Source organism: Astatotilapia calliptera, chromosome 3 (genome assembly GCF_964374335.1).
Source record: "Astatotilapia calliptera chromosome 3, fAstCal68.1, whole genome shotgun sequence".
NCBI classification, from domain to species: Eukaryota; Metazoa; Chordata; class Actinopteri; order Cichliformes; family Cichlidae; genus Astatotilapia; species Astatotilapia calliptera.
Window position 1 is genome coordinate 6,404,783 of NC_137424.1, and position 25,650 is coordinate 6,430,432.

The following is a 25,650-nucleotide window of genomic DNA, read 5'->3' on the forward strand; positions in this document are numbered from 1 at the left end:
GTCACATCACTAGTTAAAGCTGAGTAAACACTGACCCCAGACCAGCACCGTGATAAAGTGAGCTGCTGCTGCTGAACTTGAACAGGTAACAAAGTGATGAGCAGTCAGGCTGCAGGTTTCTACCTGTTCATGTTTCTACAGTAGAATCACTTTGAAGTGTCTTTGTGCTGTTTCATCTTTGATTTGTGTTCATAAACACTCAGAGAAACATCACGTGACCTCATCAGGATCTGTGTTGGTGTGTGGGGCTGTACCTCAGCTTTATGTTGTTACATGCTCATTTGTTCATTTTAACATCAAAGTAATGTTATGAGGAGTAATGAAGTAACGTACTCCATTACTTTTAATCAAAGTGTTCTGTGTAATATGTGTAATAATGACTGTTTTGAGTAATGACCAACACTGATCACAACAAAGAGGAAATGCCTCCAACATGCACAAACATTTGAGCCACAACATGCAGTTAATGTGCACAAATGTCTTTGATATGCTGCTCAGTGATGGTGGTGACTGTCAGAGCAGAGCTACTGAGAATCAATAAGTAATATCAATGATGGGATCAGAATCACTAAATTCTTCTCATCCCTGTCAGTATCATACATGTGCTGTATAATGTGATAAATGTAGAGGTGCTGGCTGTTCTCTCACTCTGCTGTTTAGCTGTAAAGGACGCCTCCCTGCCTTTGTCTCATTCATGACCTTTAATAGTCTCTTCTAACATGCAGAGATCTGTATGATCTGTTTCATAGAGTCTAACCAGCCTGTACAGGTAACAACAACAGTCACTGCATCACTGACACACAAACGTCATCTCTGTCAATAACAATATTCATACATGGAATAAAAACACATCAGTGGATCATTGCTGGAGCTGATGTTTGTGCTCCTGGTGCAAAGGCTCTCAGTTTCCTCCTTGAAATAACATCAGTGGTGGGTCAGCGACATGCTTTCTTTCCCTCTCAGGTTTAAATATCTGGGACTCTCCACCGTTTGGTTTTAGAGCTGAAGAAGCTTCTCGGATGAAACGTCTTCCAGAAACTTAAAGACGTCTCTTTTCTCTCCAAGCTCCTTAGATCACATGACCTGGATGACTGAACCTACAGACACATTGACCTGGTTTCTAGGTAGAGCTGGGCGATAGAACGATAATGATATGTATCGCGATATAACTTTTTCTCGATAGAAAAATTAAACTATTGCGATAGACCTCGCCGCTCTTGTCCTCTTAAAAAAAAAAAAAAAAAAAAAAAAGGTCAGCCAATCCAAATTAAGTAGCGCAGAGCCGAACCAATCACAGCCGCAGTGTCACGTCGCGTGACTTGTTACCGTATAGCACAAGTGCCAAGCCGCACGTGTGTTTGTTTGGGAAGCAGCCAGCGGGTAATGGAGGAAATGAGTGTGCCGACTAGAAAAATCAACCGAGCGTGACCGAAGAGAAAGCAGATGATGGTTCCAATGCCGGAGAGATTGTCGAACGGAAGAGCCATAGAAGTTCCGTAGTGGGAAGGTATTTCGGCTATAAGTCTGACAAAAACAGAGTAGCGTGCACTGTAAATGTGCCGAAAGCAAGTCTGGAAATACAATAAACTGGTGCATGCGTCACACTGTGCGCCACGTTATTGTTTCGGTGCAATGAATTTCTACAATACTGTTAATTCTACTCTCTGCAGTGTTTAAATGCTTACATATACACACAGTTACTGTCCCTCCACACATACGACTCGGTTCTGCTTCTATGCCCCAGCTTTGTTTACTTTTTCCCACCGAGGCTTCTAGACTTCTGATTGGCCAACATTTCTGCACGGTTAGGAATCTAGCTCCACCTGCTGCTTTGGCATGTTCATAGCACCGTTTTCCTTCATTTCTGCCTTTAAGTGTGAACGGGATTATTTTTTAAAACGAAAACGGAAAATCTCCGTTTTCAAAAATACCCGTGTACGTGTGGACGTAGCCTCAGTCTCTGACTGGAAGCGCTAATTCGTCATTCGGCTTTTGTCAGACTAAAGTAACTGTTAAAACTGTTTGAAAAGCTCAGCTATACAACAAGGAGAGATTGAGAATTTCCTTTTAGTTCTCAGTTTATTTGATATTGACAAAAGTTAGTCAGTTTTGTCTGTTCTTCTGTAAAACAAACTAAGATTTATTTTTAGAATTAATATTTTGTTTCTAAGTGGAATTGACAGTTTAGTCTGTTTTTGTTTGTTCTATTTTGAAACTTAAACGCTTTAGCGGCTGCCTTTTGTGTAGTTTGCAATATTTGCCTTTATTTATCTGAAAAAGTCTCATGTTCCTTAAGTACATCTACCCTGTTGAACTTATTATGGGAAATAAATATTTAAATAAAAACAAGCTGCTGATTATTTCACATTTTACTTGTGAGCAACGGCACATTTAAATCTTACAAATATAGTTATTTGGCTTATATCGTGATAGATATCGTTATCGCCTGAAATGAAAAAAACATATCGTGATATGAAAAAATCTCATATCGCCCAGCTCTACTTTAAAGGTGATCGTTTAGGACTTCAGCAATAATACAGACAGCAATGTAGTTAGCAGTAAAACAGCTTTATTGGGAATTAACTTAAAAAACAAACAAACATCTGTCTCCTATTTTCTGTCACACAGGAAAGAAGCATCAATATCTGATGAGAAGACTTATTTATTTCTTTTTGGGGGTTTTTTCAACAGGAGAAGAATATCTAACAAGTTGATTTGTTCACATCTTAATTTTTAAGTGACATGTGCATTTTGAGTTTATACACTCTTTATATAAGGCGACAGTTTCCTTTTGCAGTATTTTTGTGTGGAGTGTTTTTCTATTTCTTAACAAAAAGGGAACAAAGGTGTTTAAGTTCACCTAGGATGATTTGTCTTAACTTTCACATGGTCTTACTGAGGTGATGTGAATTGAAACATGCATTTTTTTTTGGCGGTGAGGGAGGGATGTGCTGGAAAAGTTTGAAAAGGGACCTTGAAAGTGCTTAAGAAGTGCTTGAATTTGACCCTGAAAAAGGCATATGAACCCTGATCATTATCATTAGCCTGTGTAAGTCCTGAGTGTCCTCCAGTTCAGTGTCTTTGTCAGTCCCACATGTGTCGTTTCTGTTCAGCTGGTCTTCCAGTCAGTCATCCATCTCAGACTCTGTCATTCTGTCATAAACACCAGCCTTCACCACCTGTGAGTCCTGCGTTTGGGTCCTCTCTTCTCCACATCCACACTGCGATGCTGTGACATATACAGTACATAAAATCAAAATTCACGTTTTATGCAACTAAAGTGTTTCATTATGTAGGCTACAGAACATAATTCAGTTATAGACGATATATGAAACATGTATACTTACTGCATTTGAATCATTTAAACCATATGTGATATAAACACCTGCACGTGTGTTTGAAAAAACAAACGCTTTGATTTTGACACCCCAAGAAAATCTTCCTAGATCTGCACGTGTTCAGAGTAAGAGCCGAATAAACAGCAGCAGAAGCTGATTGATGAACAGCTGAATGACATATCAGCTGTAGCTGCAGCATCTGCACAGAGTTTGATTGGCTAACGCTGATTTGTTTGTTTTTTTAAACAGGACAGCAGAGAGAGGAGGAGATGAAGAGTGCAGCAGATTGATGAGACAGTGAAGAAGAGGTGAGCATCTGACAGAGCAGAGCCAGTTTAAAGGAGCCTCACAAGCTCACACATGACAGCTTCATCAACATGGAGCTCTGAGTGTTTATTAAAGGATCATTGGACGCTCTGACACAGCTGACTGCAGCCTTTAGCTGTGAGCACACAGTGTCTCACATTTACATTCACTTCCCTGTCAAACTCAGTAACTTTAAACAGCTGCTGTTATCAGGTGAAGATAGCAAAGCTTTCAGGGCTGAGCCCCAGTGTTTCAGGATAATGGCCCCAGAGACCACAGTCACATATGTGGGGAAGGATTTTAAGTTTAAAACTTCCTGTAAGCACTAACAGCAGAGACGCACAAAGTCGCAGACAGGGAACAAAGTATTTTAGGTTTGTATTGTCAGATTATTTAATCATTATACTGAACAAATATGTGAAAAAGTAAAAACCTCTATTATGATGAGGTTATCACTACATTCACATGTCGTCGATGTGTTCTTTCACACAGATCAGTTTCAGTGTGTGTGGCCCGTACACTAAACCATGACACAAATTCATATGATGTGACACCCAGACTGTGTTCACTGTTTCTTTTGGTAAAATCATCTTCTCGTGTTTTTATAGCAAGATGATGGAAGAACCTAAAGAACAGCCAGCCAAAGCAGCTCCATCAGCAGGTAGGAGATCAGTGCTTTGTATGATGAGACGTATGGATGTATAGACTTCAGGCAGATTCTTTTTTTGTAACTGTGATAAGTACATAAAATTCACGAGTTGTAACCTGTCCTAATCTTTGCCTTAATCTTTCTGTGGGACATTAATATAACATGAGAACTTCCAGTCTAAGGAGTTTGGCAGAGAAACAACTGGACTTTTTTGTACTTTGAACCCACATATGAGGTTAAAACGATGCCACCTTAAAATGAAACTGAAGAAATATTGAAACTGAAACAAATGTATTGAAAGTGAAATGATAGTGAAAAAACATAAATATAGAAATTTAAAGAAAAACTCACTGTTCATGTGGTTTTCACACTTACATCGTTTTTTTCCACGTACAGTTATTTTTTCAGCTTCAATTAGTTGGCACTGCTTCGGCATCTGAGGGTGCGCTTGAGGGGCGGGGCTTCAGAGCCACATATATGAGCCACATATGTTTGCGCACATTATATTGCTGACCAGTGACTGTAGAAATCATGGACGACCTAATATCTGCAGCAGCCGCAGTCATGAAGAAACTTGCGTATCTCTGAACGGCACATAGAGCGGGGACGCTGAGAGGAGGTCCAGCGTTTACCGACTGTTTCAAACTGACAGACTCAGGTGTTCTTCAGTGTCTGCCTGACAGAAGGACCTGAGAGCCGCCACAATATTTTTGGTAAGTGAAAGGTGTTTGTAAGCTAATCTGTAGCTAACATCCTTAGCTAGCTAGCTAAGATGGGCACTCGGCTATCGGCAAAACTTGTTTTGTAAAGTTTGTTTAGCTAACCCGTGCAGGTGAATGAAATGAGCAGAAACGCACCGGGCTGCTCCGTCAGTAACTAACCACAGTTACTGTACTTTTATTATGAGTATTACACTGTAAGAGCAACAGGCTGCACTCTGCTGCAGCTCCTGTGCAGAGCTGATTATTCAATATGTGCAAACAGCAGCATGTTTTCACTCTTTTGCCACATCTGTAAGGATATTAACACATATTTTAAAAAAGGCTTGCACTTCAGTAACCCCTCATTAATCATTAATTACAGATTAAATAGCAAAGCCTAATATTTATGTACTCAAACCAAATACTTCTGCTTGGCAGCTTAAGTTAAAATGTGTGTTTCATTTTTCCTCGGATTACATTTTTAGCACTGACTCTGTGTATTGTTTTTACTAAGTTTGTTTCAAATATTCAGGTTAAATAAAACAGTCTGAATCATTCTTATTGAGGTAAGTTCACAAAGTTACATGTGCAGTACAGCTTACATCCTTTGAGAGGGAAAAAAGCATTCATATTTGTTATGATACCTCTGTATGTTGGTGACCACGGTGCAGCAGCAGACTGAACCAGGACTGAAACCTGCTCCGTCTGCTCATGTATGCAGATTCACATTCACAAAGCACCAACAACTCAAAGGTTAACATTATATTGGAAAATCTGTTGGTATATACGGCTTTAAGAAATAAACAGCTCGTATGTGAGCAGAGCTGAAGAACTAAAGAAATGTAAGAGAAGAACTTCAGATCCTGGGTGTGTGAGGACAGAAGGATCAGCTCTATTTCAGATTTGAGATAAACTTTATATTTCAGTTTGTGATGGTTCAGTTCTCTTTGTGATTACAGGAGCTGCCCTCAGATTCAGACCTCAGCACCACCCAGTGACAGCAGACAGATCATCCAACATGTTCACATGTTAACTGCAGAATGAACTGATGCAAACAGTACAAAGGTTAAAGCACCACATGTGCTGTAGTGAAAGCTGCAGCTGTTTTATTGATAAAAACAAAGTCAAAAGGATTAATCACCCCTGTATCATATGAATGTTGGGTTTTTCTCTGTATCTGTTATTGTACGATCTACTGTACAATATAAAGCACCTTCAGGTGACTGTTGTTGTGATTTGGCGCTATATGAATAAAATTGAATTAAATTGAAATGTAACTGTGTCACTATATATCAGCATTAACAGGACCTCAGCTTGGTGTTTCACAAAGCTGCTGATCTCAGACCTGCACAGCTTCCGTTTTAAACACTGAATGTACTCAGCTGCATGAAGAGCACGTTTGAGTTTCTCTGACACAATTAAATAAAAACTGATGAAGGTCAAAGGTCGTCACTTGTATGTCGAACTACAGACTTGTCATCTGGAATTCTTTCACAGTTTTTTATTTTTGCCAATAGTGTGTTATTTACCATAAAGTGATTCAGAGTCATTTATACCAGAGTAACCAGAGAGGATGATATATTTTTAAATATATAACTATCCACAGGACTGAATATAATATCTCTAAGTAAAAGTCCAGAGACTCTGAGGATTATCCAAGTACTTATAACATTACACAAAGCAAAGCTCAAAAAGCTGCTGGCCCTGATGCATTACAGGGCATGCTTGCCCCCCACACTGGATCCTCACCAATTTGTCTATCAAATCAATGGAGTACAGAGGATGCTGTATCCACAGCTCTTCACTGTGTACTCTCACACCTGGACAACAAGAGTACTCATGCAAAAATACTGTTAGTTGACTTCAGCTCAGCATTCAGTACAGTTCTTCCCTCCAAGCTGATCACCAAACGTGTGGATCTTGGACTCAACAACTCCATCTGTACCTGGATCATGGCTCATGGACTTTCTGACCAACAGACCTCAGCATGTTAGGTCAGGCCATAACAGCTCTACCACTGTCACACTCACACTGGCACTCCACAGGGCTGTGTGCTGAGCCCGTTCCTCTATGACTGCAGACCTTAGTATGCATCCAACTCCATCCTTGGACGGGTCTCCAGCTTCAAGTTCTTGGGGATCCACATCTCTGAGAATCTGTCCTGGTCAACTAACACCTCCAGCCTGGTCAAGAAGGCCCATCAGGGCCTCTTTTTCTTTAGGATACTGAAGAAGAATCAACTTCCACCGCTGTGTGATAGAGAGCATCCTGACCAACTGTGTCACAGTCTGGTGTGGGAACTGCTCTGCTGCTGACCGCAAGGCACTGCAGCGCCCAACACATCACAGGGATTCCACTTCCTGGCATTGAGGATGTCCGCAAGAAGAGATGTCTACGCCGAGTATGCATCATTCTCGGACTCCTCTCATACTGCCAATAAACTCTTCCAGCTCCTCCTCCCCTCCAGGAGGCGCTACAGGAGCCTTCAGACTAAAACCAGCAGGTTTAGGAACAGCTTCTTCCCCACAGCTGTCACCCTACTGAACTCAGTCCCCGCTGAGCCTTTCCATCCACACTCACCTAACCCTTCTACACTCCTCCTCCCAGTGACCATGATCCTTTCATTATCAACATTCACCACGTTGGTTACTGCTGTAGTTTTAGGACACTGACATGGTGTAGTCTCTGTTATAGTGCCTACACTGTTATAGTCTGTTCAGAGAGCTACGCTTCCACTACTGTAGATATTTTCATAGCACTCTGTAGATCTGTTTACCTCACAGTGCTTCATCTTTATATATGTATATTTGTTCATAGTATACCTGTATACCTGCCCGTCTGTATAGCAATACAGATCATCTGTGTATCGGTTACAATATTATTTTTCAGTTTCAATATTTTCTTCAGTTTCATTTTAAGCTGGCATCATTTTAGCCCTACACACCCTAAAATTCAGTATTTGTTGATGAGATGATGAAGTCTTAATTCAACAAAGTTAGAATATTTTTCACATGATGTCGACTGAGAACCATGTTTATGTCTCTTTCTTGTTTCTGTAGAGAAGGAGCTTGCCAGGGTGCGGTTAGCCTTTGTCTGGAGGGTAACAACAGAAATCCTCACACAGCTGCTTGAGGCCCTCGTATGTGACACTGTCTTAAATGAGTTGGAGAAAGAATCGATACTGGAGAAGAACCTAGCCAGAGCAGATAAGGCACGCAGCTTGATCGACACAGTGAGGAAAAAAGGAGACAAAGCATGCAAGATAACAATCAAACATCTTCAGATCAAAGATCCTTCTCTTTTCTCTCAGCTACGTTTATACTCTGATCCATCTGCTCAACAAGGTGAGGTCATGTATCATATACCATGAATAAAAATGGTCACCTTGCAGTTTGTTGAGATGTGAAAGTGAAACCTCAGAATTCACTGTAAGAAAAAGGAGAGGGCAAGAACGTCATTCTACGACGAATGTTTGGATTTGTTACATGCCTGCAAATGTATTTTCTAAACTACATGGACATCATAAACCTGTGAAACTACTTAGATCTAATGTGAGCTGTATTTAATTAAACACAAGTGTTCTTTACTTTTAAAAACCATGCAAACTGATTGCCTTAAAGAAGAAAAGCATGAGTCATTTGACTTAAATGCCACATTTTTATATAATCAAGTTCAAGTTCAAATTTTATTCATCACCTGCAGTGTCAGGTTGCCCTGCAGTGGAATGAACCCGCCCCCCGACCATACACACACAACACAGACATCACATGGGGATACAAGTCAGAGAACGTTGCATTATAGAAAAAACACTGAAATCTACACTACAATGGGAAAGTACAAGGGGAAAAAAGAGACCTCTGCTCATGCTGGGCTATAGAGGACAGCATGAGAACAGGAAACAAAAAAACTCCTCTGCACAGAAAGCACATAAATGTCCACAGTACAACATTATAGAGCACGTGACCAACAACAAGGTTGGTTAGGGGATAAGGAGTAATCCCAGGCAACACAGCAGCCGTCCTGCCACTGCGCCGACTCTCCAGCGTGGGCCCAGACCCGCCTCGTGTTCCCAGGAGGCAACAAGCATCGAAGGCATTGGAAGGGGAGGGGGGATGTGTGAGTGCTTATCAGTGTAAATGTATGTGTGTGCGTGTCCATAGTTCAGCTGAGACAGTGTCCTCCGCCCTATCAGGCTAAGTAAACAGTCTACCAGCCAACCCAGGTGGCCTTGCATGGAATGGGAAGGAACAGACTCAACACAGTCGTTATCAGGGAGTTTTTGTTCAGCTCAGGCCTTGAGCCCACAGCTGGCGCCGAAGGGGTAGCCGCATTATATGATTTGTGATTTTTCTTTTACAAACAACTCATGAGAATTTCAAGCTGTTTTTAACACTCCGACACCGACACTGGTCTCTCAATCTCCCGCTGGATAGCTGCGAGCCTCTCAATTATGTTATTTACCTTCAATTCTGTGGTCTTTTCAGGCTTTTGCTCACAGAGCAGATTCTGAGACTTCACGACCGCAGCCAACTGATCCGCGATGTAATCCAGCTTCCGCCCCAAGGTGTTGTTCCGAGTGGATTCTTCCTTGATGTAATCCAATATACACTCAGAGGTGTTATTCTGAGCCTTCACTGCAGCCGTTAGCGCCTCCAAGCTCTTAACCATGCTGCATTCACTGAGCCCTTTCTGAGAAGCCGCACCTCGTCCCATCCTTTCAATCCCAGCGAGCAGCCTTGTGGGGGTTTGAACAGCCGGTTCCGCTTTCTTAATTCTCCGATAAACCAGGGCCAAGCCAGCTCCGATCAGCAAGAACCCTGTTATCATGGTTCCGAATAGGTACATATCTTCAGCGTCCTCGATCGACAGTCCCGCCAGGCACACGATCCTCCATGTCTGCCACTCGTCCATCGTGTATCCGGCAGGGAAAGTCCCTCCAGGGCACTCGGGCTCTCCCGAGCCCAGACAACTCGTTGAGAAAAGGGTGTCAATAGCATTCAGAGACCAGTTGATCAAATCCATAATTCTCTTTTAGGTTTTTAGACACAGACTGTGAGAGAGTGTTCCAGGGAAGTGAAATACACATGAGACAAGACAAAGACACAAGAGGCTAAGCAGGGAAGATAAGGGGAAGGAGAAGAGGAGAAAAGTGCGACTGCCTTCGCCAAGAGCCAAACGAGAAGGAACATGTTTAGTGTGGCCAGAAAGGGTTTACATTATCTTTCGCCATTGTAATTTACGACAAGAATTAAATGTGAATTACTGAATCTCTCTCAGATGCTTATTTAAATAACATAGCAGTGTTGTTATTTTTGGTGACAAAGTTTGGAGAAGAGGCACAGAAAGCAGAAACCTGTTTAGCCTGCACATGTTGGCATCAGGTACATATGAAAAGCTGCAAAGCAATACAGATGTGTAGGTTCCAAACATTTAATGTGGCTGTTTTCAGGAATTACATTTAGGAATTCCTGTAGCCCCTTTTTTCTGGTTTTCTGGTAGAATAAGTATATTAAAAACTAAAACGTATGATAGGCTCAACAAAGGCCAAAGTACATCACATAGCTCCTTCAGACCAGATTTGTACTTTTCCTTCTTTTTTCCTTTTTTTGATTCAGATGCTCTTCAGAAGTGTCAGCCTAAACTTAAGTCTAAGCTGAAGAAGAAGTTCCAGCGTGTGTTTGAGGGCATCGCTAAAGCAGGAAACCCAACCCTCCTGAATCAGATCTACACAGAGCTCTACATCACAGAGGGAGGGACTGCAGAGGTCAATGATGAACATGAGGTCAGACAGATTGAAACAGCATCCAGGAAACCACACAGACCAGAAACAACCATCAGACAAGAAGACATCTTTAAAGACACACCTGGAAGAGATGAACCAATCAGATCAGTGCTGACAAAGGGAGTGGCTGGCATTGGGAAAACAGTCTTAACACAGAAATACAGCCTGGACTGGGCTGAAGACAAAGCCAACCAGGACATCCAGTTCATATTTCCATTCACTTTCAAAGAGCTGAATGTGCTGAAAGAGGAAAAGTTCAGCTTGGTGGGACTTGTTCATCACTTCTTTACTGAAACCAAAGAAGCAGGAATCTGCAGCTTTGAAGACTTCCAGGTTGTGTTCATCTTTGATGGTCTGGATGAGTGTCGACTTCCTCTGGACTTCCACAAAACTGTGACTGATGTTACGATGCCCACCACAGTTGATGTACTTCTCACAAGCCTGATCAGGGGGAATCTTCTTCCCTCTGCTCACGTCTGGATAACCACACGACCTGCAGCAGCAGACCAGATCCCCCCTGAGTATGTTCACAGGGTGACAGAGGTCAGGGGGTTCACTGACCCACAGAAGGAGGAGTACTTCAGGAACCGATTCAGAGATGAGGAGCAGGCCAGCAGGATCATCTCCCACATCAAGAAAGCTCGAAGCCTCCACATCATGTGCCACATCCCAGTCTTCTGCTGGATCACTACTACAGTTCTGGAGCGTGTCCTGGAAACCAGAGAGGGAGGACAGCTGCCCAAGACCCTGACTGAAATGTACATCCACTTCCTGGTGGTTCAGGCCAAAGTGAAGAAGGTCAAGTATGATGGAGGACCTGCAACAGATCCACACTGGAGTCCAGAGAGCAAGAAGATGATTGAGTCTCTGGGAAAACTGGCTTTTGATCAGCTGCAGAAAGGAAACCTGATCTTCTATGAATCAGACCTGACAGAGTGTGGCATCGATATCAGAGCAGCCTCAGTGTACTCAGGAGTGTTCACACAGATCTTTAAAGAGGAAAGTGGACTGTACCAGGACAAGGTGTTCTGCTTCATCCATCTGAGTGTTCAGGAGTTTCTGGCTGCTCTTCATGTCCATCTGACCTTCATCAACTCTGGACTCAATCTGCTGGAAGAACAACAGACAACCTCCAAGAAGTCTGAAACAAGAGAATCTGCAGAGAAACACTTCTACCAGAATGCTGTGGACAAGGCCTTGCAGAGTCCAAATGGACACCTGGACTTGTTCCTCCGCTTCCTCCTGGGTCTTTCCCTGCAGACCAATCAGACTCTCCTACGAGGTCTGCTGACACAGACAGGAAGTAGCTCACAGACCAATAAGAAAACAGTCCAGTACATCAAGGAGGAGCTCAGTGAGAATCTGTCTGCAGAGAAAAGCATCAATCTGTTCCACTGTCTAAATGAACTGAATGATCGTTCTCTAGTGGAGGAGATCCAACAGTCCCTGAGATCAGGAAGTCTCTCCACAGATAAACTGTCTTCTGCTCAGTGGTCAGCTCTGGTCTTCATCTTACTGTCATCAGAAGAAGATCTGGATGTGTTTGACCTGAAGAAATACTCTGCTTCAGAGGAGGCTCTTCGGAGGCTGCTGCCAGTGGTCAAAGCCTCCAACAAAGCTCTGTAAGTAAACATGAACTCATCGCTTCATTCTTAAAATCATGGGAAATAAATCAGAGGTGCTCAGTTCAAAGAACACTACCACTTTAGAAAAATTAAAAAATAGTCACTAAAATAGTCATGATACTTTAAATATTTCTCTCCAGCAGGACATGTCAGCATTTCTGAAATATTTTTGTCTTCAACTCGAATCAAAGCACAATCCAGATCCAGCCTATAAGAACATGAGCTCTGATCCTTCAGCCCCTCTGACAGGTTTATTATCCTCAAGTTGTTCACTTGTCTCCAACAACCAGGAGTCTAGCTCTGTTTTTTAAAGCAAATACTTGAGCTACCAGACTGCACCTACATCGTTTTCAGATGTTCTTATTTTAAGGTCTGGTTTGTGTCTCATCTTTATTGCAATCCCCCATGTCTCTCTGTTTTTCAAATATAAATCTGTTACCTCGGTGTGGCCAGAACAACATGGTGAACCCAAAATACAGACAAAGGTGAAGGAACTGAATATTACTAGACGTGAAGGCTTTATTTACACACAGGAACTTGACACTTGGAATTTTTTAACATGAACTGTGAACTATGGCGGAAGTCAAGCACTTGAAGCTGTGAGCATGAAGTGGGCTCTGTGGTAGGTTTCCGGAAATGGGTCTTGGTTGATGGTAATCTGAGTCACTGTAACAGAGGTAGAGCAGCATCAGAAAGATCACTGGTGGAGGTTACAGTAAGTGAACGAGGTTATCTTCAATGTCTTATTTCTCCAATTTCTGATGTGTCCACCTTTGCAATGATAACTGTGATCAGGGTGAACCAAAAAGGTGCCGTGGTGAACAGATACTTAAGTTTGGTGAATGCAGTTTCAGCTTTGGGGGACCAGATGCATGCTGAGACTTGAGTGGTGCAGCTACCTGACTATAGTTGAAAATGAACAGGCTATAAAAATTTGCTATTCCCAAAACCCATTGGAGATGCTTCTTGAATCTACAATGGGTACAAGGGGTAGGCCACTCTGTTAAAGCTTTCACATTTGCCAGATCCGTCTTCACCTGCCCCCGTGCCAAAATGTAACTGAAAAAAGTTATTGATGAGGAATGGAATTCACACTTTTTTGCTTTGACATAAGGTTTATTCTCCAGCAAACGTTGGAAAAATAGCATGGACATGAGACTGATGTTCCTCGCAGGTTTTGGGAAAAATGAGGATATCATCCAGATACACCAATACGAACCTGTCAAGGAATTCCCGGAGGACATCGTTAACTAATCTTGAAACATTGCGGGAGCATTAGTTAACCCAGGCGGCATGACCAAATACTCGTAGTCCCCCAATGGCATGTTTAAAACAGTCTTCCACTTGTCTCCCTGATTGATCTGGAAAAAGTGGTAAGCGTTGCGGATGTGGGGTTTTGTAAACCCAGTGGCACTGTGAAATGGCCTGAAAGCAGAGCTAATGAGGTAATAGGTACTTATTCTTGATGGTAATATCACTGAGGCCCCTGAAGTAAATGCATGGCCAGAGAGAGCCATCCTTTTTCCCCACAAAAAAGAAGTTCCAACTTGAGATGACAATCGTTGGATTATGCCTGCACCGAGGGATTCCTTAATGTACTTTTCCATAGCCGCACACTCAGGTCTAGACAGGTTATACAGCCAGCTAGAAGGCCGGGTGGAGCCAGAGAGTAGTTCTATGGTGCTGTCCTGTGGTTTGTGAGGTGGCAGTGAAAGCGCTTTACTTTTGCTAAATACTTCCTGAAGATCATGACATTTGATGGGGACAGAGGAGAGATCTAAAACAGTCTCAGTGTTGGTTGATGGTTCCACAGGTTCCGGTGGATGGGCAGAAACAAGGCAATTTGAATGACAGAACAGACTCTAACTGATTACCCTCTGACCTGACCAGTCTAAGTGGGGGTTATGTAATTCTAGCCAAGGAAAGCCGAGTATGAGTGGTTTGTGAGGTGCATGAAAAGCAAAAAAGGTAAGTGTTTTCTTGTGATTGCCAGGGGTGACAGGCTCTGTGCGCTGAGTTATGTGAGGGGACACTCGGTTATTTAATGACTTAGTGGGAATGGGCGGATTAAGGGCGCATAGAGGGATGTTTAACTGTCTCGCTAACTCAGACTCCATGAGGTTCTGATTGAACAAGAGCCTGAAAGGTCTGGTTAACTAGAACAGAGAGTTGGAGTTGCAATCTGGGTTTTTATGTTTGTGTGAGTATCCTCCACCCTTATCTCTGAACTTTCCAGTGGGCAGACCCTGGTGTGGAATCGAAAACAGACAGGTTCATCACGAGAAGCAAGCTGATCTTTCATGGTTTGATTTAATGACTGAAAAACATACAGCGGACGGTGGTTAGCACTGTTGCCGCACAGCAAGAAGGTCCTGAGCAAAAGTCTTTACAAACTCAACCAGGAAATCATCATGCGAGCAGAAAGAAAGAGGATGAGCAGATAGGTAAGCAAGAGAAACCCGCCAGCGTCCCAGGTTTCCAGAGAAGGTTCAGGTTCTAGGTACCTGAAATGGGATGTAATTCAATTCAATTTTATTTATATAGCGCCAAATCACAACAGTCACCTCAATGCGCTTTATATTGTACAGTAGATCGTACAGTAATAGATACAGAGAAAAACCCAACAATCATATGACCCCCTATGAGCAAACACTTTGGCGACAGTGGGAAGGAAAAACTCCCTTTTAACAGGAAGAAATGTTTGGTGTCAAAGCACAGATCCATCCAGTATCTATTTCAGCTTATTTCCTTTATACACACATTTAACAGGAACAGTTTCAGACAGCTAGTGTTTACCTGACATTACCTGCGTACCTCACAGTTTGCAGGTAATGGGCATAATAATTACTGAACAGAGACATCCTGCTGTGAACTTTGTTGCTGTGGATCTAAAATGTAAAAATACATCTGAGAAGATTTCTAATCATGATTTTATGAGCCCCCAAAGTTTGATTCTGTTCATCTGGACGTAGCGCTCTCAGCGGGAGAAACATTTTGTCACTCATCAAGATGACTTCTTCAGGCTCAGCTGACTGCAGCTTTCCCCAATCTTATAAAGAGTACATCTGCATAATGACTCAAACCTAATGGTCAAGGAACTGACCTCCCAGCCTTATTGTTCCTTCAGTGGGCTGGTTTCAGTCATTATGCAAATGTACTTTTTATAGGGTTGGAAACCAGAAGTCAGCTGAGACTGACGAAGTCACCTGGATGAGTGACGAAATGTTTCTCCCACTGAAAGCGCTACGTCCAGATGAACAGAATCAACTTTTGGGATTTACTAACCTGGATGATTGAGCATGGATCAAGACGGGTTTTTATGAGGTATACAGTTTCTTATAATTTCTAAACCAGAAGGTTGAGGAGATGGAGCTCATGATAACTGGCTACTGCCTTTCAGCGTGCTTTATGAAATCATCCAATCAAAATAAAGTTAGGGAGAGCGGGGCTTTAAAGGGGAATGAGCCAAAGCAGCTTTTAGACAGAAAATGAAACGAGAGTCCAGGATGTGATACATTATTTATAACTACATTTACAGTAATCACACATATTAGAATTAATAAAGTGACCAGCAGTACTGTAGTAAGTGTAATACTGCAGTACTCACAGGCCTGTGCCAGCAGACACTGAACTACTGTCACTAAATCAACCTGGTCTTCACTGGTTTCCATTTACATACATTGGAATAATTGTGTTTAATTTGAAATATTTTTCTTCTGTTACACTTAAATTCTTGAACATTTTTTTATTTAATTGTGCATTGTAGTGTACTCATTTGTACACATTTGATTACTTAGATTCAACATATAAAGAGATTTTATTTGATAATAAATATTATTGTTTTGTTGTTCTTGTTATTTTTTTCAGGCTGAGCAGCTGTAAGCTGTCAGAGGAAGTCTGTACAGATTTGTTGTCAGTGGTCAGCTCCCAGTCCTGTAGTCTGAGAGAGCTGGACTTGAGTACCGACAGCCTGAAGGCTTCAGCAGTAAAGCTTCTGTCTGCTGCAGTGGAGAGTCCACACGCCAAACTGAATATTCTGAGGTCTGACCGATTTGTATTCTTTTTTCTTTTGTTTGTTTGTTTTGTTTTTAACTGAGAAAATAAATCCAGCAATTTAAACAGTAGAGGTAAACTTGATCAATTTACTGTTGTTTCGTACCACATCTGCTCAGCATAAAACAACAAGGATTCTTAAAATATAAGATTAGTTATTGCACCCTGATTACACTTTAACATCAGTCTTTGTTCATGTTTTCATTTTCAGACTCAACGTCTGTGAACTTCTAGCGGAAAACTGTGAAGCTGTGTCCTCAATGCTCAGCTCTCAGTCCTCTACTCTGACAGAGCTGGACCTGAGTATCAAAAATGTGCAGGATTCAGGAGTGAAGATTCTGTCTGCTGGACTACAAAGTTTAAAGTGTAAACTAAATACTCTGAGGTCAGATCAATTGACATTTTGTTTTTTTTAAATGAACCAATTAAACATTTTATTCAAGGCTTCCGGTTCCGGCGCTCGTGGGGATGGACACCTAGTACGAGAGCTCTCGACTGAAACTTATTAAAACTGCCCCAAGTAAATTAATACACTATCTAAGTGCACATAAAGAGGAAAAAGGGGTTTAAATGATGTCCAGAAAGAACAAAATAGCTAAGAAGTTAACGTTTGAAAACGTGGAAGATGGCAATGTGCAGCTAACAGAAGGGGCTAACGTTAGCCCCTATGGGGCTAGCCGAGGCCACTCTCCCACTCCTAGCCGCGAGGATTCTGGGACAGAAGATGAGGTTGACCCAGCAAGTTTGACGCTGATACTGAAAGAACTGAGAGGCGTTGGGAAAGAGGTGAAAGAATTTCGAAAAGACACGAAAGCGCAACTGGTGGAAATAAGGGGTGAGTTGGATAAAGCCAATGCGCGGCTTAATGATGTGGAAACCAGGGTTGCAGAACACAAAGATAAGCTCCAGAACACAGACGAGATTTTGTCTGAGATACTAACAATGCAATTCAATGTTATTTATATAGTGCCAAATCACAACAAAAGTCACCTCAAGGCACTTCATAGATACAGAGAAAAACCCAACAATCATATGACCCCCTATGAACAAGCACTTTGGCGACAGTGGGAAGGAAAAACTCCCTTTTAACAGAAAGAAACCTCTGGCAGAACCAGGCTCAGGGAGGGGCGGGGCCATTTGCTGTGATTGGTTGGAGTGAGAGAAGGAAGACAGGATAAAGACATGCTGTGGAAGAGAGACAGAGGTTAATAACACATATGATTCAATGCAGAGAGGTCTGTTAACACATAGTGAGTGAGAAAGGTGACTGGAAAGGAAAAACTCAATGCATCATGGGAATCCCCGGCAGCCTACGTCTATTGCAGCATAACTAAGGGAGGATTCAGGGTCACCTGGTCCAGCCCTAACTATATGCTTTAGCAAAAAGGAAAGTTTGAAGCTGATCTTCAAAGTAGAGAGGGTGTCTGTCTCCTGAACTCAAACTGGGAGCTGCTTCCACACCCAGTCCAACATAGCCAGGCTTTCTTTGCTGCTTTGACAAAACCTCAAATCCCAGTCAGAGATGATGAGCATCATCACAGTGATGATCATTTCTCTATTAACCCAGGCTTTCTGCTTCAGGATCTGTGCACGCTCAGAAAACAAGGAGACCTTTAAACATAATTTCACTAAATGGATGGATTGAGCTCAGCCTACAGATGAACTGGTGCCAGAGATCATAAAGAACATCAAACAGTCAAATTCAACACTTTTAATGGAAATATGAGATTAATCTTGAAAGTAGAGATAGTATCTGTCTCCTGAATCCAAACTGGAAGCTGGTTCCACAGAAGAGGGGCCTGAAAACTGAAGGCTCTGCCTCCCATTCTACTTTCAAATACTCTAGGAACAACAAGTAGGCCTGCAGTGTGAGAGCGAAGTGCTCTAATGGGGTGATATGGTACTACAAGGTCATTAAGATAAGATGGGGCCTGATTATTTAAGATCTTGTATGTGAGGAGCAGGATTTTGAATTCAATTCTGGATTTAACAGGAAGCCAATGAAGGGAAGCCAATACAGGAGAAATCTGCTCTCTCTTTCTAGTCCCTGTCAGGACTCTTGCTGCAGCATTTTGGATTAGCTGAAGGCTTTTCAGGGAGTTTTTTGGACATCCTGATAATAATGAATTACAGTCGTCCAGCCTGGAAGTAATAAATGCATGAACTAGTTTTTCAGCGTCACTCTGAGACAGGATATATCTAACTTTAGAGATGTTGGGCAAATGGAAGAAAGCATGCAGGAAAAGTTTCAAACAAAACTAACATCACTGGAGGCTTACTCGAGGAGGGAGTCGCTCAGACTGTACAGGGTGCCGGAGGGAGAAGAATCGGGAGCTCCATCTATGGCCCACTTTGTGGAGAAGCTACTCCGGGAGAATCTCGCCATCCCACCATCAACACCGTTACAAATTCAGAGAGCACACAGAGTGTTATCATTACTCCCTCCGGACGGCTCCCAACCCAGATCGATCCTGGTAAAATTCCTGTGCTTCACGGTTAAAGAAGAAGTGCTGAGGCTCGCTTGGCAAAAGAAAGGTTTTATGCTGAATTCCAGCAAGATCAACCTCGACCACGATTACCCCCCTGAGATCATGGCTATGAGGAAGGAGTATGCAGAGGCACGAAAGGTCCTAAAAGAGAAGAATGTACGGTTTAGGACCCTCTACTCAGCGCGCCTTAAGGTTTTTTTCGAAGAAGGAGTGAAAACCTACAACACGGTGGAGGAGGCAACGGCTGACCTGGCGAGTCGGGGCCTGCCGGTAAAGGTGATTACACCACCGGCAACCCCCAGAGAAAAACTACAAAGATGCCCGCTGTGGCGGGGAGTTGGTGGTCGGCGTCCGCGTCAGATCCGAGGAGCTGCGGGATATAGAGAGAAGCTGCAAGTATACAGACGTGAAGAGAACGAATTTAATGTTATGTATTAGCTATGGACAACATGGTGAAATATGGTTACTGTCGAGCTAAAATGGGTGGGGCTTCTCGTGCTGTGAGTGACGTCGCAGTGGAAAGCCCCCTAACTCAGGGGGTAATAAGGGGTTTCCCTTCAAGTTGTGAGGGTGTCAGTGGAAGTGCTCCACTGTCAGAAGCCAGCTTAGGAGCTTTCAAGCTCCAGTTATGTTCAAATGTTTTCAGTTCATTCCTAACTTTTTTCACTTGTTACTGTTTTAAGAGGGGGTTGCCTGCTGCTATTGAGTTTATGCGCTGTGGTAACTTAATATATCTTTATGGGAAGTGAGTCAGTGAAAGTAATCTCTTTTAATGTTAATGGGGTTCTGAACGTGATTAAGATGAATAAGATACTGTCCAAACTAAGGAAGGAGAAGGCCCAGATTGCATTACTTCAGGAGACACACATGAACCAAGTAGATCACTTGAGATTGAAAAGAAAGGGTTTTAAATATGTATTCTCCTCTTCCGTTAAGTCCAAACACAAGAGGGGTGTGGCTACACTTATCTCTGGTACACTTAACTATGAACATATCTAAGAACTCTGTGACGAGGAAGGCAGATTGGTTAGAATAACAGAATGGATAGAGGGGTCTGAAATCACAATTTTAAATGTTTATGCTCCCCCCGGGAGCGATTGGCTATTCTATAGGAATAGGTTTGATTTATTGGTGGATTCTCAGGGGATAGTTGTCTGTGGGGGGGTTTTAACTTTAGACTTGACCCTAAACTAGACTCCTCCTCCCCAACCAACCAGGTAACAGCACTTACTAGAAAAGTCAATTCCTATATGGTAGAGATGGGGATAATAGATGTATGGAGGGACCGCTACGCATCTACCAGAAATTTCACTCATTACTCTGGTTCCTTTAAAGTGTATGCAAGGCTGGACTACTTTTTTATGTTTAAAGTTGATAGGTTTAGGGTCAAAGACTGTGACATATTAACAAGAGATCTATCTGACCACAGTCCTATCTCTCTATCTTTGCAGGTGGCTAGGAAAAAATGTACCACACTGTGGAAATTGTTATCGCACCTTAATGATCCTGCCATAGTTTCCAAATTAAAGGTAGACATTAAAGAATTTCTAGATGTTAATGACACAGGAGAGGTATCTCCAGCTATTCTTTGGGATACGCTCAAAGCAGTAATGAGAGGTACATTAATTTCTATCGCCTCCCACTTAAAGAGAATCAAAGGGCAAAAATTAGCAGAACTACAGGCAAATTTAAAGTTGAAAGAATAGGAAGACATAAACACCGCAAATCCTACTCTGAAGCAGGATATCAGGAAAATACAGGATGAAATTAATGATATTTACACCCAGGAGGCCCAAAATAACTTAATTTTTTTGAGGCAAAAATACTATGAGACAGGAGGGAAATCTGCAAAATATCTGGCACATAAATAACGCAAACAACTAGAGGAAAGTACGATATACCAAATCAAGGACCCCAAGACTAATATTCTGGAATCAAAATTAGAAGACATTCAGAAATGTTTTGAGACCTTCTTTAGGGAGCTGTACTCACAGCCCAATGCTACGGAGGAGAATTGTACTGATGCCTTTCTTAGCTCTCTAGAATTACCTTCACTCCCGTCTCTCAAAAATGAGCTTCTAACACATCCCATTTTAGTGGAAGAAATTAATGCTTTTTCCAGATTAAAACCAGGTAAGGCAGTTGGGCCGGACGGGTTCAGTTCTCAGTGGTATCGCACCCTGAGGGCAGATCTAGTCCCCACATTGCTGAAGTCATTTAACTACATCCTACAGGAGGGAGAAATCCCACCCTCCTGGAGGGAGGCAACTATTTCAATTATCCCAAAAGAGGGGAAAGATAAACGAGAATGTGGAAACTATCGACCAATCAGTGTCCTTAACTTGGATGACAAACTATTTACTTCTATTCTTGCTCGTAGACTGGAGAAGTTTTTACCTGACCTCATCGATTTAGATCAGACTGGTTTCATTCACTATAGACAAACAACTGACAACATTAGGAGAATATTACACATCTCTACTCAAATTTACAGTAAATCGGGATAATGAGAAAATTAAGTACCTGGGAATATATTTGACTGCGGACCTCTCGCTGCTCTTTCAGGCAAACTACGAGCCAATATCTGCAAGTATAAAAGCTGATTTGCACAGATGGAATCTGGTCCCCTTTATGCGTCTCAGCTCCCGGGTAACCGCAATCAAGATGGACACGCTCCCCAGACTGCTTTATCTTTTTAGAAACTTGCCAATAGAAGTGAGCGATTACCAATTTATTGAGTGGGACAAATGGATCTCCAGATTTATCTGGCAGGGCCGAAAGCCAAGGATTAAATATGCTACCCTCCAGCTCCCCAAGGAAAAGGGAGGACTGGGTCTCCCCTGCCTCAGGAATTACTATTATGTCGCTCAAATAACCCCCCTCTTATATTGGTGTAACAAAACATACACGGCTAGGTGGAAGGAACTGGAGTCCAGCCTGTTGGACCGATTCCCCCTACAAGCTGTAATGGCAGATAAGGGTCTAATGTGCTGGCTGGAAAAGCTGGGGAACCCCTGGTTAACCCACACCCTCCAAGTTTGGCAGAAGGTAATCAACATCTGTGGGATACACAAAATGCTAAAAATCTTCAGGTGGGTTGCTTTCGACTCGGATTTTATTCCAAACAGACACGACTCTAACTTTGAAGCATGGATATCCTATGGCCTTACGACATTCCTCTCTCTTACTCATAGAAATATTGTGCTCAGATTTGAGGCCTTACGGGACGATCACAACCTGACAAAATACAACTTTCATAGAAACTTACAGCTGAGATCATATATTGATCATGAATGCCAACTTCAATGATGCTGAGTCGCATTTTTTCCTCATCCTGAAAAATGCCACAACCATGACCCCTACTAAATCTATTTCTAAACTATACAAAGCCCTCTCTAGTGCCAGCAAGGATAATACTTTATACACTAAGGATAAATAGGAAAGGGAATCAGGGATTGCTATTTCTGTGGGGGAGTGGGAAAATGTTTTGTACTGCCAGTGGTCCACGTCCAGTTCTATGAGCTGGAAGGAACATGGCTGGAAGAATATTATTAGGTACTTCAAGACTCCATATCAGGAGAGGTACAAAGGGGCTTATATGCAATGCTGGAGACAATGCGGCTCGACTGTTGCTAACCATTTTCATGTCTTTTGGGACTGTCCCAAGTTAAAAAACGTTCAGGTCTCCTTAAGTGCAGTCTTTAACGTTCAAATACCTTTAGATTTTAAGGTTTTATACATGGGTTTGGTCCCCTTTCTGGAATGTAGGAGTGAGATTAAGTTGGTGCAATTACTCTTGGTGGCAAGTAAAAAAACAATTACTAGAAGATGGTTAAGCCCAGCCCAGCCTACCCTAGACGACTGGTTTGGGATCATTTTAGAGATATTTAGGATGGAAAAACTTACATATCTGTTAAGAAATCAAAAAGCCAAAATCTACCAAATTTGGAACAATTGGATCCAATTCATCACCCCCACGAGGGCTGACTTCACTTGATCTCACTATTACTTGGTTGTTTTTTGTTTGTTTGTTTTTTACATTTACTTCTATTACTATTGCTTGTTTATTTACTTATTTCTTCACAATGATTGCAGCATGGGCACCCCTCCCAGTTTGTGTTTATAGTTCCATGTAATGTGTTCTATATATCTCCTTTGGGAGAGCATGCGAGCAACTGTCCTAGTAATAGCTAGTGGAGGTTAATATGCACCCACTGATCACTTTGTTTATCATTTGCTCTCCTGGACTTAATCTAAAACCTGGAAGGACTTTGTTCCCATGTTATTCATATACTGCTATGCAGATGGTTTTTTCTTGTCCAATCCAAATAAAGATATAATTAAAAAAAAACATTTTATTCAAGTTCATCCATATGATGTTGTATCTTAGTATGTTAAGGTTTCATCAAAAATAAAAAAGATGGCATGTAATATAATAACAAACTTTACATAAGTATTATAGATTATCTTTTGTTTTTCAGACTGGGTGGCTGTAACCTGTCAGAGAGAAGCTGTGAAGCTCTGTGCTCAGTCCTCAGCTCCCAGTCCTCCAGTCTGAGAGAGCTGGACCTGAGTAACTCTGACCTGCAGGATTCAGGAGTGAAGCTTCTGTCTGCTGGACTAAAGAGTTCACAGTGTGCAGTGGAAACTCTCAGGTCAGGATTCAAACGTTAACACATATGATCATTTAAAATGTGAATTATATTATTGATTGACTTATCTATAGAGCTTTTAGCTAAACTTATATTTATATTTGAGTGGATTATTAGACTCTGAATTACTGTGTAAAATTTGTCACAGTCATACGATTTTGTTTATTTTTTATTTTTAATTCATGTACTGGCCATTTTACATAAATTTGGCTAATCTTCTACAATATATACATTTGATTTCGTTAGGAACAAAATGTTCAAATTACATATTTTGCTGGATATTGGGTATTAATGAAATTATTATGTCTTTAATGACACCACATTTCCATATGTAGGAGGTTACTGGTGGTATTGCTTCAGTGTTTGAGTTTTCCTTGCAAAGAAACATCTGGAATTTAACAATACATGTTTTAAAGCTGTTTTCTCCAAAGGGATTTGTATTAGTGATGGTAAATTTGATTCTTTTTACCGAATCGAGTTTAAATGAGTCACTCACCAAAATGAATCGGGTTTTTTAAGTCATTTGAGTCTCTGAGTCAGTTGCCCAGAGAGTGCCAAAAATGTACTTTTTCTCTCAAACTTAATTTGTTTTTATTTTCATGTAAATCCTACTGCTACGATGAGTGACTGGAAAATAAAAACAACTATTTTATAGAGCAAAAAAGAATAAGATTTCTAAATTGGACATTTATTTTTGTTTATGTTATTAGTATTTCCTCTTTATCATCTTTGCACAAAAACAAAGTGTAGACTGAATGTTATATTGCATCAGTCAGACTATCAGGCTTCATCTCAGATGAAGGAGTGACTCTTCCGTGGTAACAAACTGTGAGTTTCAGCAGCTGAGAGGCAGGAGGGAAGGGTGAGTGAGTGGTCTTGATGCATTCTCAGTCTAGACTAGACTAGAAAGAGGGGCGCTGCTCTTGTGGCGACCAGCAGGTTGTCTCTCTCTGTCAGTGTCAGTGTTTTAACTTATTTTATTTCATTCTTTTATTCCTTTATATATATATATTTTTGCCTGAGGAAATTCTATAGCATCGGCTTGTGCTTTGTGGAACTTCTTTTAACGAAGATGGGTTTTTTATTTCGCATGATTTTATTGGCAATCCTGACGGTTGTTTGGAGTCATTCCTTTACCATCAATAATCCTGGCTAATGTGCAGTCTCTGAGGAGTAAATTGGATGAACTGCATTTGAATGTCGCACACTTGCGTGGCTACAGGGATACATGTCTAATGGCATTCACAGAGACTTGGCTCAAGGACTCTGACCCTGATTGTTCTCTGGAACTAAATGGCTTCGGGTTTCCCATACGTTTGGATCGAGACCCCGGAGCTACCCAGAAATCTCAAGGAGGAGTGTGTTTGTATATAAATCAGAAATGGTGTAAAAATGTGACCGTTCGTAGACAAGTGTGTCTGCCTGACATTGAGCTCCTCTCTGTGTCTTTGAGGCCGTTTTATCTGCCGAGGGAATTCCCACAGATCAACGTCACCGTTGTTTACATCCACCCTAAAGCGAATCCTAAGAATGCGACTGACACCATCTCCATTTTTTTCCTAATAACAAACCATGGTCTTCAAAAGGTCTTATGAGGCTGATTCATGAAAGGAAAAAAGCTTTTATTGAAGGGAATATCTTGAAAGTTAGAGAAATTAGGAAGGAGATCAGATCAGAAATTAAAAAAGCCAAAGTAAAATACAAGGATAAGGTAGAGGCGGAGATGGGTAGCAATAACTTAAGGGTGGCCTGGGCAGGCATGAAACACATGACTGGTCACTGTTACAGTGACTGTAATAAGATAAGTCTTCCTGGTTTTAGTTCAGACTCTCAGTTAGCAAGTAGAGAAGCTTATAGACCCTCTACAATTTGCATACAGGCCTCGTAGACGTGTTGATGATGCAGTGGTCACTCTGTTGAACTTCCTTTATCGCCATCTTGATGGCGCCAAAGCTCATGCTCAGCTCTTATTTATTGATTTTTCTTCAGCTTTTAATACTATCCAGCCACATCTTTTAGCTGATAAACTTCTTAACCAGTTTACACTTGATCTTA

At 41.7% G+C, this 25,650-nt stretch overlaps 2 protein-coding genes and 1 long non-coding RNA gene across 4 annotated transcripts in view; 2 read left to right on the forward strand and 1 right to left on the reverse strand.

The window, feature by feature from the left end:
- The window catches only part of LOC113017909 (protein NLRC3-like), a 36,779-nt gene extending 12,517 nt beyond the window's left edge, over positions 1-24,262 (forward strand). For both annotated transcript variants that reach the window (XM_080297076.1, XM_080297065.1), the window contains exons 3-8: positions 4,253-4,305; positions 8,054-8,338; positions 10,610-12,398; positions 16,269-16,442; positions 16,666-16,839; positions 23,425-24,262. In XM_080297076.1, the coding sequence (XP_080153202.1) occupies positions 4,257-4,305; positions 8,054-8,338; positions 10,610-12,398; positions 16,269-16,442; positions 16,666-16,839; positions 23,425-23,617 (2,664 nt within the window). In that variant the 5' untranslated portion in view covers positions 4,253-4,256 and the 3' untranslated portion in view covers positions 23,618-24,262. The remainder of the gene's footprint in view (positions 1-4,252; positions 4,306-8,053; positions 8,339-10,609; positions 12,399-16,268; positions 16,443-16,665; positions 16,840-23,424) is intronic.
- LOC145425130 (uncharacterized) overlaps positions 1-25,650 on the reverse strand; it is a 124,349-nt gene that overhangs the window by 42,260 nt on the left and 56,439 nt on the right. The gene's annotated exons all lie outside the window — the stretch shown is intronic.
- The window catches only part of LOC113011595 (NACHT, LRR and PYD domains-containing protein 3-like), a 604,422-nt gene continuing 579,559 nt past the window's right edge, over positions 788-25,650 (forward strand). Inside the window, exon 1 of the mRNA XM_080296957.1 lies at positions 788-3,646. The gene's annotated coding sequence lies outside the window, so the exon portion shown is untranslated. The remainder of the gene's footprint in view (positions 3,647-25,650) is intronic.